At 43.9% G+C, this 20,992-nt stretch overlaps 1 protein-coding gene across 6 annotated transcripts in view; it reads right to left on the bottom strand.

Moving 5' to 3' along the window:
• The window catches only part of SLC24A3 (solute carrier family 24 member 3), a 558,214-nt gene that overhangs the window by 480,729 nt on the left and 56,493 nt on the right, over positions 1 to 20,992 (bottom strand). For 3 of the 6 annotated variants that reach the window (XM_036245873.1, XM_036245875.1, XM_036245874.1), the window contains exon 2: positions 5,957 to 6,085. In XM_036245873.1, coding sequence (XP_036101766.1) covers positions 5,957 to 6,085 — 129 coding nt within the window. Of the gene's footprint in view, positions 1 to 5,956; positions 6,086 to 20,992 lie in introns of those variants that run through there. The other 3 variants (XM_036245881.1, XM_036245878.1, XM_036245876.1) reach the window with 1 other exon arrangement.

Below are 20,992 nucleotides of genomic sequence, written 5' to 3'. Positions count from 1 at the left end.
CACCTATACTCAAACATTCATTATTTTCCTAGACTTCTTGTATTTACAAAGAAAAGCTGCAGTCTGCAAATGGACAGACCTGGGACAATTTCTACCTCACTTGTAACCCTGCCAAGGTGAAAAGAAAAATGAATTGGGTCACCTTAACCAGGTGAAAATCATGAAAGTTAAGCCAACAGCTAAACCAGTCTCAGAAGATGTAAGTTTGGGTTATAATTTTTCTATAGAGGAGTATATTGCTTTAATCATAATTATAAAGAAAAATGGACATATTCGGGTTTTTTAAAGGAATAAGTTTGGAGGGAAATAATGTACCTGTTTTACCAAACCTGCTTTCTCTTCTTCCAGGGCATTCTGCTAATGGACATGTCCCACCCTCCCTTGCAGTTAGAAGCTACCATGTGACTGAATACTGGCCAATATAATGTGAGCAAGAGTGAGAGTCAAGTCCACAAAACCCAGGTACACAAACTCCTCCAACTCTTTCCTCTTAAAGCAGAGAAGCACAGCAACCTTGGATACCAGGTGTGAGGATGAGGAAACCCTGGAAATGGAAGGCTCCCGAGTTTATGGACGACTTCTGGCAACACGGCCACCCACACATCAGACTTCACACTCACACAAAAATAAACTTCTTGTGTGTTAAACTCCCAAATCTGGAGGACTTATCTATTGCAGCATCTAAAATTACCCTAAGTAATTCAGTAAAGAAATAGATACAACTTGAAAAGCAGATCACAATGAGTTTCTACTTCATTCCACTTAAGAATGCCAACAGCTATTATTTGAATCATTATGAAAACTACAAGTGTAGAGGGAAGTTAGTAAAAGTGATGTGAGCTAGTACAATAAAGCACCGATTTTTATTTCTTTTTTTTTTTCTTTTTTTTCTTTTACAAACCTTAGTTCTTTCTGGGTTGAAACCTAGGGAAAAAACACTGAGGTGACTGATATGTGTTGTTCCTACTATTGTAGATATATTTGGTTAATAAATAAAATGTATTTAATAAATAAAATGTATTATTAAAATTAATTTCACATCTTTCTTTTTACTTTTAAATGAAGCTACTGGAACAATTAAAATTATATTTATAGCTTACATTATATTTCTGTAAGACAGTGCTATTCTAAGTCATGCAAATGTCAGGTTTTTCTATATTATTATCAATGTACACTGAATTTCTATGTGTGGTAGCTGGGAGCCCTACTATGCTTCTGACAAGCCCTGTGACGTTGGGCAGACGTTTATCCCCTCTGGATCCTCCTTATTTTCATGTAAAAGATGAGAGAGTTGGACTTTTCATGCCTTGTAGGTTGGTCACGCTCAGACCTGTGATTTTATTTTATTTTGTTTTATTTTTTATTTTGTTACAGATGTTTCTCCTTTTCCCCATACCCCCCCCCCCCCCCGCGCCCTGTCCCTGGCTTTGTTGTCCATGTCCATTGGTTATGCACACATGCATATAAGTTCTGTGGTTTATCTCTTCCCATCCCCCCACCCCCTCTTCTGAGAGATGTCAGTCTGTGCCCTACTGCCATGTTTCTGGGTCTACCGTATTCCTCAGACTGTTATGTTCATTATATTCTGTATATAAGTGAGATCATGTGGTATTTGTCTTTTTCTGCTTGGCTTATTTCACTTAGGATAATACTTTCCAGGTCCCTCCATGTCATCTCAAAGGATAAGACATCTTTCTTTCTTACCACTGCATAGTACTCCTTTGTGTATATATACCACTGCTTTTTTATCCATTCATCTACTGATGGACACTTGGGCTGTTTCCAGATCTTAGCTTTTGTAAATAGTGCTGCTATGAACATGGGGGTACATATATTCTTCCTGATTGGTGTTTCAGGCTTCTTAGGGTATATTCCTAGAAGCGAGATCATTGGGTCAAATGGAAGTTCAATTTTTAACTTTTTGAGGTAACACCATATTGTTTTCCATAGTGGCTGCACCAGTCTGCATTCCCACCAGCAGTGTATTAGAGTCCCCTTTTCTCCACACCCTCGCCAACACTTGTTTGATGATTTGTTGATGGCGGCCATTCTGACAGGTGTGAGGTGATACCTCATTGTTGTTTTAATTTGCATCTCTCTGATGATTAGTGATGTTGAGCATTTCTTCATATACTGCTAGCCTCTAGGCAAAAAGCTAGAGGATAACAGCCTTGTGATTTTAAACCAGTGGACCCCGATGCTATAGTTTAAATGAAAAAACAATAGGATCTCAACATTTAGTTGTTCATGACTTGCACCCTGGACCAGTCTGCCCTGCTTGTCAATCTGTGTTTGCCCTCCAGTTCTTGTTGACAGGACACATTCATCTTTTGGACCTGCCCCATATTGCTGCTCTTGGAGGGACCTCTGGCTTCTCTCCTCTGTTCACATTCAACACACTATGCGGTTTATGGCCATTCTAGTACACACCTGATCCAGTGAACATTCCTGGCACACCCCCTTCAGGTCAGCACCCTGGCAGCATCATCCTGGTCTGCTGCACAGAACCAGCATGTCTTTCCGTCTTCAAAGACCTTAGACCCAACTAAGCCAGGCAGACACAGGAAGTTGAGCTCTTTATCAAAGACTCCAGTAATCTCAGAATGAAGCCCATGCCAAAGGATATCATTTTAAACAGCTTCCTTCTTCCAAAGTTTATTTGAAAGAGGTACTCTAAGGAAAAGTTCATTTCCTTAAAATATCAAATAACTAAAACCCAAAAGATGGTAGTGTCTTCTGGAGAGAGACTGCAAATTATATAAATAAAATTCTTCAAAGTACACAAATAAATATTACAAAACATTCATTTTTGCTAGTTATCCACCACTCTCAATACTACATTTAGCTAACATAATTTTCCGTGAATAAAATTTATTCTCAAATTTCTCTTAATAGGTCATCAGAGTAAACAATTTCAAGTGTTATTTACCAAAAACAATGTTTCCAGGCTTCAGATAAAATTGGCAGTGTTAGGCTAAGCTGCTAAGAAAACAACCTTAAAAATTCAGAGGCCAAGAAAAATTGAATCCCAGAGGTCAGCCATTTTAATGCAGTTCTGGATGTTAAAATTACAAATTTCCACCAAAACCATGTCTTTAGCAGCAGAGGAAGAATGCCATTTAAAATAAAAATCCAAACCGTACAGCCCTGGCCAGTTTGGTTCAGTGGTTAGAACAATGGCCCATGGACCAAAGGGTTGCAGGTTTGATCCCCAGCCCCAGTTGGAGTCATGTGTGAGGCAACCAATCGATGTGTCTCTCACACATTGATGTTTCTCTCCATCTCCCTCCTTCCCTTCTGCTCTATCTAAAAATCAATGGAAATATATTCTCGGGTGAGAATTAACAACAACAACAAAAAAAAACTGTACAAAGCAATATGTCTTTAAAGTGGCAGCTGACCATATGAAGAGTGTCACCTCACCTCAGTGCTGTCACCACTACAGACAGCACTGCCATCTTATTTTGTTTTTAATTCTCACTCGAGGATATGTGTTTTTATTGATTTGAGAGAGAGAGAGAGAAGGACATTGATCAGTTGCCTCCCATATACGCCACGACTGGGGATTGAACCCATAACCTTTTTGGTGCATGGGACAACACTCCAACCAACTGAGCTACCCAGCCAGGACAGCACTGCCACCTCATAGAGTGCACCCTGCATCCTGGCCATCCCCTGTGACATCACAAGTAGCACTAGGTGCACTTTATGACAAGAGCCTAATTAACTCCTGTCTGCAACCTGGTACCATTACTCATGGCTACGACACATGCCGTCACCCCAAGTGCTCAGGTCCTGTGTAAATAACCACCCCTTAAAACACATGGGGCACCCTGATGCATCATCATCATGACTGCTCAGCTGACATCATCACAAAAAGAAGAAGGCCTGTCTAGAAACCACCTGGCTCATTTCCTAGTCCCTACATTTAAGACATTTGAGAGAAGATACCACTACATTCAACCAGTACACGTAATATTCACTGCGTACAGGGCTGCTCTGACCTCACAAGGGAAACTGGGAAACATGCTGTGAATGGGCCTGCCACTGGCTCATTCCAACTCTTTTCACCCTGTAGTCAGAGGTAGAGAACATTAATACATTTGGATTCTAAATGAGGATCTCATGAGTGCTTTGTTTCTTAACTTCTCTATCAAATACCTGTTCAGTGAACACCAAAAAGCAGTCTCCTGGCATTATTCTGGAAAGAAGACCAAGACAACTGGTAGTGATGTGAGTCTGCAGCAATATTTTGATCATGTTCTTATACAAACAGAGGATTCCACAGAAGTGCTGTGTTCTTCACCATGGTGAGACCTTCCAACCTGTGTCTAAATATGGTGCTCAAGCCTCTCTGTGCACCCACCTGAATGCCCAGACCTGGGCCACCTGAGGAAGTGACCTGTTTATTGAACCCGATGTGCCATATCTGCCCATTCCTATGAGGAGGGACTGGAGAATGTAGCTCCATGACCTGCCTGTAATGGAGGGATGGGTGCCCCATGCAGACAGTGGGATTCCACGAGTGAGCTACTATGGAGCTACCATACACAGAGCACTAAGCTATTAATACTTTATTACTTTATTACCAATTCTCACAGCAAACATAAAGGATCAGAATATTACTTAATTTCGCAGAGAAGCAAATAGGCTTAGAGAACCTATTTTTCCCAAAGCCCACAGCTTCCAAGTTTCCAAGCTAGTACTAAACCCCAGGTGAGTGTGATCCCAAGACCAAGATTAGAGATGAGGCTCTCATATTTACACGTCCACTCTATATCCTTGAACTGGAAAGACAAAAGAGATGTCCAAAGACAAATGGAACTTCTCGACCAGCCTGTCCAATAGGCAACAGAAATGCTCTATGATCCATGCTGTAAAATATGGTGGCCATGAGCCCCACACAGCTCTTGAATACTTGGAGTGTAGCTAGTGCAACTGAGAATCTGAATTTTTAATTGTATCTCATTTGAATTCATTTGAATTAAGTCACCATTGAATGTCCATATTGAACAGTGCAATTAGAGACATTTTATATCAAAACATTCAAAAGCAGAATGGCCACAGTAGTTTGGGGTGGTCAAAGCAGTTTAGTGATGGAAAGAGGCTCCAGGAAGGCCCTTTATATGTTAGGATTTGAACAACACCCTTCCTGGTTCAGACATGATCATCTTCCCTCCTTGGTTCAGAGTCAAGGGCACCAGAAATCAAGTCCATTCCCCATAGTTCACAGATGAGGAAATCAAGAATGTGACTCCTATGTCCTCATTCTTTGTGGACCAGCTCTACACAGCATAATGAGCTCTCATTTACTCCTCCTGTTGCCCTTCTGAAGCCTTTCCTTTCCTTCCTTTCCCTGTCCTCCAGCCCCACCCCTGCCAACAGCAGCAGGTACTGGGCTCATGCTCTTTTAAAAAACCTGGACATCTTTTCTACCTATCAACTGAGTTATGTCCTTTCTCACAGTGGCTTTTAATGTGTTGTATTCTATATCTGTCACCCTGAGAAAGGCATTTCTTGATACAGTGAGCAATGCCACTCACAGTTAGATCATATCACTTACCTAAACCACAACTCCAACAACTGGGAACAGAAGCCCACCATCACTGCTGGCCCCGGGTGTGGCTGAATCCAACATCCTGGAGCTGGTCAGTGTATCGTATTTGATTCTATTCTTTCCCATACCAAAGGTGATGACTGGGCTCCCTAACACTGTATTTCCCATGACTTTGACTTACCTTTTCCGCAGTTCCCCTGGGAAAAGAATACATAGGTAAAAACATACCTGAACAGCCCCCTAAGATAAGAGCCTACCTTTGAGTTTCTTAGACACTTGCCATAGATGTTCTTAAAGTCTGTCTGGATTAGAATTCAAAGGAAAAGGATGGTATCCAACTCTTCCTTAGCCATAACCAGAGAAAATGCAGCCACTGCCCAGAGTACAGCCATCAGTTACCTGGTTCAGTGCAGTTCTTGCTGCTCCGAAGTCCTGTGTCTTCTGAAGTCAGAGTGTCATTCACCTGCATTAACTTCCTCCCCACCGTCCACTGTCTGTCTTCCCCTATGAGATCCATGAAGTCAAGCTCTGGGGAGAAAAAGAAAATAAACACACATCATTAATTAGCCTTTTAAAATCCATATGCTCAGTTTCTTAATCAGCCATCAGGTGCTCAGCTCCCACCTATACCCCCCTTAGGCCTAACCACTGTACTTCCTCTGGCTGCTGGATCCTATTGGGCCCAACAGAGGCAGCCCTCAGTCAGTAACTGGTAGGAAGTAGTATATTAATACCTCATTGCTCCAGTGGGATGACTTTGAGATGTATATTCTAACTTGAGTTTAACCCTGGAATCCAGTGTTTTCTTGATTGGGATCCCATTCTAGTTGTTTACAGTGTAACTCACAACAAAGCACACTTTACTGGCTGTTGTTCTTCCCTGTCTTAATTCCCTGCTCCAAAAACATACTGAGAAATGTTTAACAACCACTTCTCCGCAGGGGGAAAAGTTGTGTGTAGCCATGGGCCAATTTCCGTGGTGTAACTAGTCCCATTATGGCCTACTTCAAGCTACCAACATGGCCTCACTGAACATGAATTTAGGAAGACATGGACACAGTTAGGTCCACTAATTCAGTATGACTGGCTCCATCCCACCAGCATCTACTTCCTACCAGTTTCCTTGAATCACCTCCCAAAAAAACTGCCTATAATTGAACACTTGATCATGACCTGCTTTCGGAGAATTACCCAAGCTAAGATACCATTTTGACACTCAAAAGCCTAGGCCTTGTATGCCACATAGCAAGAGTTCCATAAACAAGAGATAAAGGCACGAACAAGCAAATGCAGACTACTGAGTATGTGACGGGGATAAGCATGTAACAGTGCTCAGGTCTCCAGCTGAGATGACTGTGCGATGGAAGTGCAAGAAAACAGAACGGAGACTGAGAAGTACATGAGAGAGAATGCGGTATGCTCTCTGGGAAGGACATGTTGAGTTTGAAGTGTCTGTGGATCACTGCAAGGGAAATGTGCTTCCTATGTAAACATGGGTGCAGACACCTCAGGGGACAGAGCATCAGGAGAGTCATAAGCAAACTGGGAACAGTATGAGACATGTATAAATGAATCTCTCAGAGAAGGCGGGGAGGGGACTAAAGAGAAGGAAATGGAAGAAGTTATGGAGAACTCAACATTCCTTTGGAGAGAAAGTAGAGGAAAAGAATTCAGCAACGGATCATGAATGGAAGAATAAGAGCAAGGAAAATGGTGTCACAGAAGGTGAACAGACAGAGAATTCCAAAATAGAAAGTGGCCAGTAGCCTTGACAAATATGGACAAAAAGACAAAGGCAAAGAAATGGCACAGCTGGACATCAGGGGGTCACTGGAAGGGGGAAACAGCAAGCAAAGGTGACTCTTTCTAGTGACCTGGCACCAAACAAAGATATGACATGAGCCAATGGCAAACTCTTGAGTTCCAGAGTTGCAGTGGTCAGAAAATGGATTTAAGTGTAAGACAAGAGCCTAATTCATGGGCCCAATGGTCTTCACATTTCAGAACAAATCACATCAATGTGGTGTTCTGAAATGGTCAATGAAAAGCTGAAGATCATCATACCCATTCATCTATTTCTGTGGTGATTCAGTTTCCTAAATAATTTCACCTTCATTAAATTTTAATTTCATGACATCCCTTGGGAAAGAAAGGGGGAACACAGACATTGTCGAATTTGTCTGCTGTTGTTCCTCCAACACCTAATGACTGCTGGCTCAGAGTAGATCCTCAGTAAGCACATATCAAAATGATTATTCCCATTTTGTGAGTGTATAAAGTGAGGCTCATAGATGTTTCTGAAAATCACAATGCTGGTGAACATCTCACCTAAGTCAGCAGGACACAAAAAATATCAGCTGCTCATGCATTGAGGTCTTCCTCAGTTGAAAGGAAACTGCTCCCAGATGTAATTATCAAGATATATAATTAAAATTTATGCACGCTAGCCAGGACAGCCCTGAGGTATTTTCTAAAGAAAACCTAACTATAATAAATGACAACTTTAGACTCTGAAATACAAAACCTACATCATTGCCACATATACCAGTTTAGTCAAAATTTTGAGGATAATACCGAAGATAATTCAAGGGTAAAGCAGGCATTTGTTTAGTCTGGTTAACCTGAATAGTTAATTCTTATTATTAAGACTGTTGACAAGAAGAAAAAAAATTTCAAAAGCTCATGAAGAAACATTAAGGCCAGTGGACTTAAAATCCAACAAGCATCCTTATAATGTGAATTTAATATCATATTATCATAAATAATCTGAAAGTGTGAAGAAAGACACCCCACCTGTCTCAGGCTGTTTTCCACAGAAGCAGCTCCTGAAGCAAGGATCCAGCACAATGGTTTATGGGGGAGGGGGAGATCTGGGAATAGGTAAATGGGACAGGGAAAGGGAGCCAGCCAATAGAGGGTTCATTTCAAGCAAGTTGTCAAAATGAATAAACTACAGCTTGAACCCTTTGTTAGGTTTTGGGTGCCAATGTAGACATGTATCTCAGACACCCAAAAGGTGAAGGAACTTGAGTATTTATGTACCTACTCCTGGTCTGCTGTGTTTGAAAGCTGTTCCCAGGGGACACTAATTCCCTAGCACTTCCAACTTGCCACATGTCCAAGGGAGGTTCTGATGCCCGGAAAAAGACTTTGGACAATGAGATACAAGTGATAAAAGTTGAATAGTGCCAGTGTGCACTGAAGAGGTAAGAACGAAATGATGTGGGCAGGGCACCAAAAGCATCTGCCAGCCTGCATGCGATTCCAAGATAGAGCTGTGCTATGGACCAACAGACTGGCCATTCTGCTGTTCTCATAATCTGGGTCAAAGGAAAGTGCTTTGTGACACAGCAATGCAAAGGTTTGCAAAGAAGCAAGAGTGTTCCTTCCAATGACTTCCAAAGTTATTTCCTAGGCCAAGTTTCCATGGTTCTGTAATTGTGAGAGAAAAGCTGATACCAATTAAGAGATGTATAAATAAAGCCAGCTATTGTAGCAGAAAATTAGAGGATTTTTTTTTTTTTTTTACATCATGATTCAATATCTTCAAGAATTAGAGACTATTAAAGTAGTACCTCTGGATTCCAAAACCTACAAACTTTTATCTCAACAAAAATATATTTTCCCATTGACCACTAATGCAGAGATCAGAGTCTGAGAAAGTGAGAACGATGAAAGCAAAGCACTGCATTCACTTCCCACTGAGAGCCAAGTATGACAACGGTATAGCCCATTTCTTTGTCCTCACAGAATTCTTGGTGAGATACAAAGAGACAGTTGGTTCTGGGGTCAACTTACCTTTAGAGTAAGTAAGACACAGATTTGCCTAAAATCAGAGCCAATCCATGGCCACATCAACTACCATTTAATAATTATCATGGCTTCCATTTACTGAGTGTCTATATGCAAACGATTTTCCTTTCTTCACCATGTTTCATCTTACAACAGTGTTAGTTTGAACTATTAGCTCCAAACTGAAGTGCAAAGAGGTTAAAAGACTCGACCAAGGTCACACAAGGAGTAAAAAGGGGCAGAATGGGATTTGAACCTAAGTCTGGTAGATCCTGGAGAGGATGAAATTCATCTCATAGCATTATTCAGCTACAGCAAGACAGATCAACAATGCAGCCTGAACCTTATAATAGGTGAATGTGAAAACAGTTTTAATGGACTTATTTTCAAGAAGGTTGTTTTCTCAGAAACTATTTGGCACAGCAGTGAGGCCTGAGCATCACCCCATGAAAGCATTACAAAGAACAAAGAAAATGGTTCTAAAACACCACTCCACTGAGTGGATTTCCTAGAGACTAAGCTGGTCTCGTTGGTCATGACATGGAGGGTTATATTCTTGGATTTAGGGAAGAGGGACAGAGGGTTGGCAGTGAGGAAGGCAAAGAAGATTTGGAGAGGTAGCCACACTTGGTTTTTTTTCACCGCTCTCCCCTTATCATCTCCGGCTTCCTTGGACTTCTCTGCTATGGCAGAGACTGCTCCACAAAGCTACACTTGAGCAATGTCAACAAAAACACTTGGCCCCTATCCATTGCATTCTTGGCTCCTCATCTGCCAGGCCCTGGAAGTGCATGCTGGCCTAATTAGTCAGGGAGGGGGTGGGGGATATAAAGAGGGAGGCAGCAGGCTCCCATGTCCCATATCACACACTGGTGAACAGAGGTAGCATGTATGAGTGCCGTATCTGAGAGGGCAGGGGTAGGGAACAAGAGTGGGCCGTGGAGATAGCAGGGGGTACCTGCTGGGAGGAGAAGAAGTTCTCAACCCAAGACTCAAGCCACATGCACTAAGGAAGGAAAGAAAGTGGAGGCTGGGTGCCAAGTTTCCATTACAGAACTGTGAGCTCACCCCCTCCTGCTTGTGTTCGTTCTCTCTCTCTCTCTCTCTCTCTCTCTCTCTCTCTCTCTCTCTCTGTCCCCCCCTTCCCTCTCCCTCTCCCTCTCCCTCTCCCTCTCCCTCTCCCTCTCCCTCTCCCTCTCCCTCTCCCTCTCCCTCTTTCTCATTCTCTCCTCCACAATTCCCTTCTTCTTTGTGACTGGGGCCTGGAGAGGCCAAAGATTTCTGATACCAAGAATAATTTCCTTGAGTGCCCAGGCCCAGCCTTCACCCTAAGACTAATACATTTTCTCCTCTGTGCACCCTTGTCCCACTGATCTTCCATCCTTCTCAAATACCCATCCCAGGCCCAGCAGAGAGGTAGGGCTGCCTGCTCTCGGAGGAGGGGATTAACTCCTTCACACACATGGACAGACAGCCAATGGACAGATTTGCTGCACCGTCATCATAACTACCTCGCATGCCCCTCACATCTATGCCAAACAGCCTTCCAGTACACCCACTCCACGCTCTCGCAGGGATTCTGGCCATTTTACTGCCATTGCTGATGGGGTTAAGAGGCTGAGCTGGTACTTAAGCTCAGATCTGACTCTAAAGCCCAGGTATGCATGTCCCACCTTGTCCCAGAGGTCTGGGAACCCAGGGAAAGTGGCCTCGTGGGGTCAGCAGGCTCACTTGGAGAGGTCCTGTTAACTCTCCTCTCCTTGAGAACTGGAATTCTGCATTTCTTCTTGAAACCTGGATGGAGAGTGCCAGCATTGTGAAACACTCAGAGGATCAGGGCAACACCCCCATTTGCAGGTGAGGAAACTGAGTCTCCCATTTCCTAATGCAACACAGTCAACACCACAGAACACTGAGCCAGTGGTGGCAGACTCAGTGCACTAAAGCTATAAACACTCTGCCCTATGATCTACACAGCTGTCTGTACTCTGTGCTTCCTGGGTCTTCACCCTGGGGTCGGTGGTCTGTTTTGCATAAGCCAGAAACTAGCAGATCACCTTCTTCAGACTCGATGAGCAGAGGCAAATCTGCCTCACCCACACCATTCTCCCAAGAGTCCCCTTCTTACCCCACCTAGAGTCTCAGGAAGGGGAACCCAGTGGTTTTCCCTCTCAGTGAGTGAAGAGGAGAGCAAGGGAGCCGCTGGCTTTCTGCATATGCATTTTCACATGGATTTTCCTGTTGAAACAACAGTGTCCCTCTGCACTTCTCTTGGTCCTTGAAAAGGAGGACAAACTGTGGGGGCTGCAAGCTCTCCAAACCCACCAGGGTTGGAGGAAAGCGGAGGTTCAATGGGCTGCACACAGGCTCCCTGCACTGCCTCCAAGCTCCAGTAAGACAGAGAGGACAGATCCAGAGAACTAGGAGCTTCAGTGGCCACAGACCATTTAATGTCCCACCTCTATAACTATTTACACAGCCTGTCCAGTGGGCAGGACTTTGGGACCCCAATGGGCTGGGTCAAGTTGTCCCTGTCATGCACTCCAACTCAACAATGGCAACCATACGCAGCAGCTTCATGCTGAATTTAAACATTATCCCAGTATCAAAGCACACATCTCAGCATCAAGAAGAAAAGCCTGTTCAAACTTGAGGTTTTTCGGTGCCTCAGATGGGTCTCCCTTTTACTCAGAGGGGAAGAGGGACAAGTAACCTCCAGCCAGCTGTCCCACTGAAGCAGGCCCTTCTGCTGCTGCCCTGTCCTCCTGCTCAGTGTCCCTTAGGGGCATGTCCTGGGGGCTGGTTAGAAATGTAGATTTCAGCCCTGGCCGGTTTGGCTCAGCGGTTAGAGCGTCGGCCTGCGGTCCCGAGAGACCCGGGTTCGGTTCCCGCTAAGGGCACGTACCTCGGTTGCAGTTTGTCCCCGGCCCTGGTTGGTCGTGCGGGTGGCAGCCACTCGATGTGTCCCTTCACGTCGATGTTTCTCTCTCTCTCTCTTCCTCTCTCTCCCTCCCACTCTATCTGAACAAAAAATGTCCTCGGGTGAGGATAAAAAAAAAAAAAAAGAAATGTAGATTTCAGGTCTGTGAAGCCTGAATCTGGAATCTGCGTGAGGCACTCTGGAGTCCCCAGGCCCCTGGGGTAGTCCCTCTGGAAGGACAAACAAAGGGAGGCTACCTGGCCCAGAGAAATGACACCTGCCTGCTGCTGCTGGGAGGAGGAGTGTGGGGAAAGCAGGGCCCTCGATGGAGAAAAGGAGAGTGGTAGCACAGAGGCATTTGGGGCTCCAGGCTCTGCTGTGCAGTCTGTGTGTTCATGGTGTCCTGCACCCAGAGAGATTGGCCCCATTTCCAGTCCCCATGTAAACCCACCCATGGAGGGGAAAGGAAAGTCCAACTACCTCCCTACTCCCCCCACCCACAAATCTCTGCTGCTGCTGCTGCTGTCTTCCCTTCTCTCCTGACACTGAACCCCACACAGCCTGCAGAGGCTGGGCAAACCACTACAAAACCATCCTTGGGAACAAGGGGACTGCCCAAAGCACTCAGCCCAAAAGCATGACCCCAAATGCATATTTTGCCATGGCTGTTAGGCAAAACAAGGCAAGTCTGGTTGTAAGACTGAGGCAAAGGTGAGGGTGTCCACATAACCCCCAGCTGCTTCCAGAGGGAAGCCCTTCCTCCAGGCAGCCTTCCCAGACCCTCCAGAAGCACATAGATTACAAACTCCCAGAGAAAGAACACATATCACAGAGAATAACAGACAATCATCATTCTATCACTCCTCCCCACCCCCTACCAGGTTGTAAGCTCCAGGGGGGCCCAGTCTGTGTTTTTCTCTTCAATGTGTTTCCCTGTCCTAAAACTCAGTGGATGCTCTACAGCCACGGTGTCCTAATGTTTCACTACAGCCATGACCTGGGCATGACTGGGAAGTAATCACGTGATCCCCAAGGGAAGAGCTGAAACTCCAGGGAAGATCTCCAGGTGATTCAATGTCAAATGTTAAGTTTAAATGATAGGTACATGCATTTTAGTGGTAAACCTGAATCAGAATCCAGGTTTCCTGGGTTCCTAGACCAAACTGTTTGCAGAGGGTGGTCTCTGGATTGACTACATAAGCATCACCTGGGAGCTTGTTAGAACTGCAGAATGCAGGGCTCCCCTCAAACCCATACAGGAGACTGCATTGTAATAGGTGCTCGAGTGCCCACTGAGGTCTGAGAGGCTCTGCTACACCACACTAATGATTTAGTCCTAATTTGTTCACAGACACTGGGTGGTTAGTTTCTCTGTCTCTGAAGTCTAAAATGCAGAGACCCCTCAACATCCCAGGGACCAGAAAGAGCCCCTCACTAAGCACCACATAGCCCTCTCAGAGGTGCGCTTCAGCATCCACAGCATTGCCTGGCCTCCCTGACTTCCTCCTGTACCTGCCTTCCCTGGCTCCCTTTCAAATTCCTTTCCATAACTTAGGAAGGTCAGATCCCAGCAGCCTATTTCAGAGCTCTCTCTTTTCAAAACACCGCCATCTTTCTTCATTGTCCTGCTAAAAAAAGCAAATGAGGATCTCAGAGGCCAACCCCAGGGAGTGCTCCCCTCCTCAGAGCCTATCTTCCTCTTAATGTAGAAACAGGTCAGGGGTGCATCAGCCCCCATTCTTGGTGGTGCTTCCTCTGCCCTTAGCTGCACCAGCAAGTCTATCCTGCAATCTCTTGCCTCTTGCACTTTTTCAGATTTCACAATCCCTACTAGCTCAGAGCTCATGCCTCCTCCTGGAGGTCTCTCCTGATTGGCCTCACCAGAAAGAAAGCAAGAGGACCCCTCTACTCTCCTCTAGAGTCTCTCTCCATCAATCTGTCAACAATACATGCACACACACGCTCGCTCTCTTTCACACACACACTCTCTCTCACACACACTCACCCCCCCCCACACACACACACACAATATTCAACATGGGGTTTCTTCTCAACTTTAATGCACAAGCCTATCACCCAGGGACCTTGTTAAAATGCAAATTCTGATAAGTAGGCCTATGAGATTCAGTATTTCATACAAGTTCCCAGTGGATGCTGGTGCTGCTGGTCCAAACAACACTCTTAACAGTCTTCATTACACATTTTTCAAAGAAGGCACACATGAATGAAAGGGTCTGAGTCACCATATGCAAATATGTGCCCCAACTGGGCTGTGTTCAGAAAGGAAACTGCAGGAGTCTTAGGCAATGCATTCTGCAGTAGCTCCAAGCAATTCCAGAGTAGCCACAATGGACTAGACACCTCTGGAAGTAAGAGGATGATGATTTGAACTGTTGTGGGTTCCTTCTGACAGGAAAAAGAGAATAAAGGTGAGAGAGGCTTTCTTCTCTTTGTGCTACAACTCTTTAGACCTACAGTTAACCCCCATCAAAAGCAGGTACCCGCTGGGTCGCACTGTTATACAGCACTAAGGAGCAAATACTAAAGTCATGTGCCACCCACTGTACTAGATGACTGGGAGTGAAATAAACCACAATTCTCAGGCAGCAGAGGCATTGTATCAGCCAACACCCTGCCTGCTCCTATTATCCCACCAGCACATATAAAGACAGGAAGCCAATTCAGCTCCCAAATTTGTGTTGGTGGTCATGCAATGGGCCTCACAACAAAGACGGCTTTCAAGGGGTGATGGGGGTGGACAGAAGGAAGAAATAAGGAGAAAAAGGGGGATGGATGGCACTATGTGCACCCACAACCCAGTGGGTATAATGTGGATCCCTGGCTCCAAAACTGAAAACACCTTTCCGACAGCAGTGGCTAGTTTAAATGCTACTTGTCATGCTCCATGAGGCTTTTTCTTCAGCCATCTGGCCCAACATCCAACCTGTCAAGAAATTAAATGGAGACACAGGAGTTCCTGAAATGCTCCTGAAATTGTCCCCAAGACAATATCCCACATTTTACAAAGCAAAAAAACCAAAATATCACTGTGATCCATCTAGATCTGTGCCATCAAAAAGGGCTTTACCAGTGATGAAGTGTCCAAGACAGTCTCTGTCCAGTATGGTAGCCACCAGCCACATGTGGCTACTTTATATGTAGCTAGTCCAAATAAGAAATCTAATTTCTGATTTTGTCATTTTAATTAATGTAAATTTAAATAGCCATATGTGGCCACTAGACTAAGAACTGGCCTAATCACATAAGTAGAATATCCTTGTTCCAAGGTCAAGAACCCAGGCATAAACCGAATTCTGTCAGCACACTGTAGGGAGAAGGAAAACTGAGGCAAAGGCAATGGCCTTGACATAGAGGTGACCACACATTCTGATGAGACAAAGAAGAAGATGGCTAGCCTGATTTTTGTTCTCTTTTGGCTTCCTTCTTAGGGGAAAAGGAACACAGCCAGAAGTATTGGTGGAAGAGAATGGGAAGTGTCATTAAACCAGCCCCAACCCCTCTTAGACAAAGAGGAAAAGTGACCTGTGGCACAGAAATCCCCTCAGGCAGAATTCAAAGCAAAACAACTCAGGTTGGTCAAAAAATCACGTGACATGGACATGGAAAGGTAGCTGGGCTTCTGGTCACAGGCAGTCACCATCTCAACATTGGGAGGCTTGGGATTCTCGTGCCAGATCTGTCACTGGCTTTGGGCTTTTAAAGTTGAGTCATTTTATCTCAGATGCTCATGTGAGAGTTAAAATGCACGATTGACCTCTAAAGTCCCTTGAACCTAGATTTTAAGTCCTTTTTTAATTTTTTTAATATATAGTAGAGTCATCTAACCAAAGGCTGGTAGGATCCTGTGGGACATTTGTTCCCATCCTTCAGAGGGTGGGTGGGCAACAGGATATATTGAAGAGTGGAAAGAATATTAGAACCTCCATTCTGTGTCCTGTGCCAATCTAAAAATAAGAAAACTATACATTCATTTAATATTTAAAATATGGGTTGACAGTAGCACCCACCCTGAGTCCAGCATACCCCACACTTAATGTAATGGAAGGGCAGTATCCTCCACGGCAGGGAGAGGCCTGAGGAAAGAGCGCAGGATGAACGGGGAGTCCTTCCGAGTTCACTTGCTTTCAGGGTGCAACACAGTGCACTTTACATGGGCTCAGTGAAGCAGATTTGTAGATATTATTTCAAAACAGTAAAATCTTTACACTATTTTTAAATGAGATGGGGACATGATAGTGAAATATTTTTACACTATACAGATGCCCACTGATTATATTTTGACAGAGAATTTTTTAAATTGTTGAACTTAAAGATGAATTATGCATTTCCCTTTTATAAAAAGACAACTGCTATAAATATACTAACCTTTTCTGAGAAGACATGTGGCCACCAGCTAGGTATGCACCTATCAGATATATTCAGAGAACACATATACTCATGGGTATGAGTGTGTACACACACACACACACACACACACACACGTGCGCGCACACACACACACAAACAGACTCATATCCTCCAAAGTGATACTAAAAACCAGGTAAAAAAGTGCCTGCTTCCCTATAGAAATCTGTTCTATGAAGAGAGCATTTTGAGGACAAATATTTAAAAAGTGTGTTGCCTCCCCCAAAATAAAAATCAGCAGCACCAAAACATTCATATTTTCCGCCTTAAAACTTGGAGGCAGAATGATGTAATCTGAATAAAAACATTCCAAATAGAGTTCCACTGAGTTTGACTTATTTATTAGAAATATGTAAATACAACATCTTTGAAAAGTTGCAAGATTAATCAATTGAAACAATTGCATAACTGGTGGATAAAATTGAAAAATTAAATCTTGATTTGGTTGATTATAGCCTCTAAAGCTTTCTTTCGTTGGATCTATGTACTTTGGTGAGTTATTTATTTTAGAGAGGATAGCCATTAAACTTTAATATTAAACTGAACTTTAAATTAAAATAAACAGACCTTCAATTAGCTGTATCTCAAAATATGAAACTAATATTTTAAAAAAAAATGATTTAAGTATATTCAATCACAATGTCCTCAATAAAACAGTACACTTAGAATACAACAACATTAATAATTATAATACCTTAGTAAAATTGAAATGCTGTGTTCTGTTCTATTAACAAATATCATAATTATATTTAAATTGTTTATTTCATGTTTATTTTTGTCCTCCTAAATTTATATTTTTTATTGATTTGAGAGAGAGAGAGAAAGACATCACTTTTCTTTTTTCATTTATTTATGCATTCACTGGTTGCTTCTTGTATGTGCCCTGACCAGGGATCAAACCCACAACCTTGGCATATCAGGACAACACTCTAACCAACTGAGCTTCCCAGCCAGAGCTATGTTTTTGGTATTTAAAAATCAGGGTGGGTTCAAGTGTGCTGGGGCCTGAAGCTTATGTAATGTTGGTGTCCCTCTTCTAAACAGAACATTTATAAATACAAAATAAGATTCAGGCAGTATTTTTGTATTCACATTAAAATATATGTGAATACAAAATAAATTACACATAATTTCTAAATAAATTCACATTCATAAGAACAGTGTGGAAATCACTGCTTCAGATGGCACAGTCTATTCCAGCTGCACATATACGTTCCTTAGTTCATCCATTAGACCGTAAGCTACCTGACAGCACTTCTCTCTGAGTGGCACCTAGTACTAGCATCAGGGAGGAAGTCAATAAATCTCCATTGGGAAATTAATTTTTTTAACTACACTGAAATTTGGTTCCTGCATTCCTCACTCCCAGCATCCCTTCTCTCTTAATTTGAATCAACCTCAGATTTTCATGTGGGAAATGACCCCTCCCCATACTCAATGCCCCTGGTTGGGACAGAGCTCCATTCATTCACTACAGATTTGGCCAACCAAAGCCCCACATTTTGCTTCTGAGACATGCTCATAACCAAGCCAAGCCAATCAAAGCAGAGATTCCAGGAAAGACTCACAGTGGGCTTGATAGAAGGAGGAGAGCATGAAGGTTTAGAGTCCAAGAATGCAGCCATCATACAAAGTGAGTAGAGCCAAACCAAAAGGCAAAGAGCGCTCAGGCCCTACGGACATCACATTTCAACTCCTGAGTACCTGAAGCCAGATTAATCATGACCTTTTCATTGCAATGTATTCCCTTTTTAGCTTGAGCCAGATGGGGTTGGTTTTTATCTAACAGAAACTGACAGACTCCTCATTGATACATGCTTCCACCTTTTATCCCATCCCATGTAAGATGTGGTACCCCAGTAAAGCTCTTCCCCAAACCAACCTGCCTTCACCCTCACTGTGTCCATTGGGCACACTGCTGAGTAGAGAGCTCTTTCTTTGCGTAAATGTCCCCCATCCAGCCATGAAAATAGAGCCTCCCAAATGCTTCCTATCAATCAAAGAACTAAGCTGTAAGAGCACTGGGAACACTGTGTAGGAATTAAGATGGCCGTGGGGCATAAGGAGTTCAAACAGTCTGCATGGGGTGCTGGTTGTTCCCTTATGGTGGGGAGAGAGACCGTCTATGTTCAGCTCCCAAATACAGCCTGGGCCAGAGGGGAGCCAGAGGCTAGCCCAGTCACACAAACAAAACTACAAGTGCCCATAGGAAATTACAGTAATGCTTTAGATTGCAGTGCAGGGTTTGCAATGTTGGGAAGTGTTCTGGTTTGGGTTTCCCGAAAGCACAGTCTGAGACAAATACTTGGGTACAAGTAGTTTATTCTGAAAGAGATGCCTGGAAGAAGGAATGAGGCAGAGTGGGAAGCAAGATAGGGAAAGGGAAAGAGGATCTATTAGGGTGCATTATGGAGGCTGCTTATGGCAACTAGGGTACAATTTCCCTGGAAGTGCAGAGATGCAAAACTGTCCACCTGAAGGATGAGGGTGGGGACTCTCTTCCCCCACTAGCTGAAGGTTGCTCCAGGATGGTGAGCTTCCCCAAATTCCAGGCTGCAAGTTTGAGTCAGCCAAACAAGTTCTCACCTACTGGGGAAGACCCTGGGCCAGAAAGTAGAAAGACACATGGCCCATGCTTGAGGTGGCCCCACCATGCAACAGGAGTCTACACTCACACTGAACTGCCCACTGCAGTTGTAGCTAGAACCTGAAAGGACCAAGGGGCTGTCTCAAAGGACACCAAATGATGTCAGCCACTGAAGGAAACCTTGGTCTCATTTTAGATACAATGTCTCTTGAAGCAAGTAGGAAGTGTGATTGGTCCAGAGCCATTAGCATGTAGATTCTCTAATAATGTTTTCCTTTTCTTCTCTAACCACTGAACTTGATGCCAGAACTAAAATATCCGCTGGATGCTCCACAATGAGAAGAACAGGACTAACAAGAGGACAGCAATATAGTTTTTATTTATGCACAAAACCACTCCATTTTCACTTTTTCCTACTCTTTAGCCACTGCTTGTACCTTTCCAAGTTGGAAACCGAAGCCAGCTATAGGAGAGTAACCAGGTTGAGTGGAAAGGAAGATAGGATCCATGTCCTCTCAGGTTTCAGTTCCAAGATACAGATCTACCAACAGGAAAGGGAAGACAAGGACCGAGTGTAGAAAGGGCCAGCCAGGGATAGGTCAATGCATGAAGGACCTTTCAGACTGCCACTGGCAGCTTCGTTCCTCACCTTTTATCCAGAGATAACACTTCCCTTGCTTTTATCCCCAGTGAAGCTGTCCAAGTGCATTTCTACAGATTTGGGATTTGCTTAAGGAATCAGACTGTTTATTTTCTAGAGTCCTTACTAGAACAGACTGCCAATAACTTCCCTCTTGAAAAGACTTGCTGAAAACCATAATCAATATTCAGTGTTTAGGACCTGCTGTGTGCTTCTGCAGAGGGTTCCTCTGTGCAGTCTGCTTGCATGCCTGTCTGCCCCTTCCCTTTGGCCTCACTCCTTCTCCTGAAGCCATGAGGCCACTGCATTCTGAATGCTGAGAGACCCTGTCCACCACATTGGCACCAGCCATGGTCACTAAGTCCTTTGACAGAGAACCAGAAAAAGGGAAAGGCCTCTTCTGTTGTTTCTAAAAATAAAAGAAGGAAGAAACAAGGAAGAAGTCTTCATGCACACACACACACACACACACACACACACACAGAAGCTGTGAAGGGGTGATGGAGCAAGGGGTTCTGGGAACAAAGGAGTATGCCCATCTCTTCCAGAATCATGTACACAAGTTGCTCCACAGCAAAAAGATGAGTGGGCAGTGGAAGGGTAGATGGGTCACAGACACAGTGGATGAGGTCAGTAAATGTCCCTTGTGGTAGATATCAGGAACATTGTGGTCCTTTTCACAAGATCCCTTCCTCTCTTGCCCACTGAGTGACAGCAGGAAGTTATGCAAAAAGGGTGGGTAGCTTGACCCCACCTCAACTGCAATATTGGGCCTCTAGAATTTTAACACAGCAAGAAGGAATGGTTCAGAAGTGGCAAGTGGCCTATTCAGATTGATGAAATGTGAGCAGAGGTTTGCTCCCACCTTCTGAGAAGGAAGGCCTCTCACTCTTCAGGGATAACTACTGACGTCATCTCTCTCTCTCTCCTGTGTGAAGAGGTGATGCCTGGAAACTCTGCAGCCATTTTGCCACCATGGAAGAAGATGGCCTGGGATGAAGCTCACATAAGTAAGGGAGGAAAATGATAGAAGGAAACTGGGTTCCTGATGACATTGTTGGCCCATTGATC

This window comes from Molossus molossus, unplaced genomic scaffold (genome assembly GCF_014108415.1).
Source record: "Molossus molossus isolate mMolMol1 unplaced genomic scaffold, mMolMol1.p scaffold_m16_p_6, whole genome shotgun sequence".
Lineage (NCBI taxonomy): Eukaryota > Metazoa > Chordata > Mammalia > Chiroptera > Molossidae > Molossus > Molossus molossus.
The sequence above is the reverse complement of the archived record's forward strand: the minus strand, read 5'-3'. Positions and strand labels throughout refer to the sequence as shown.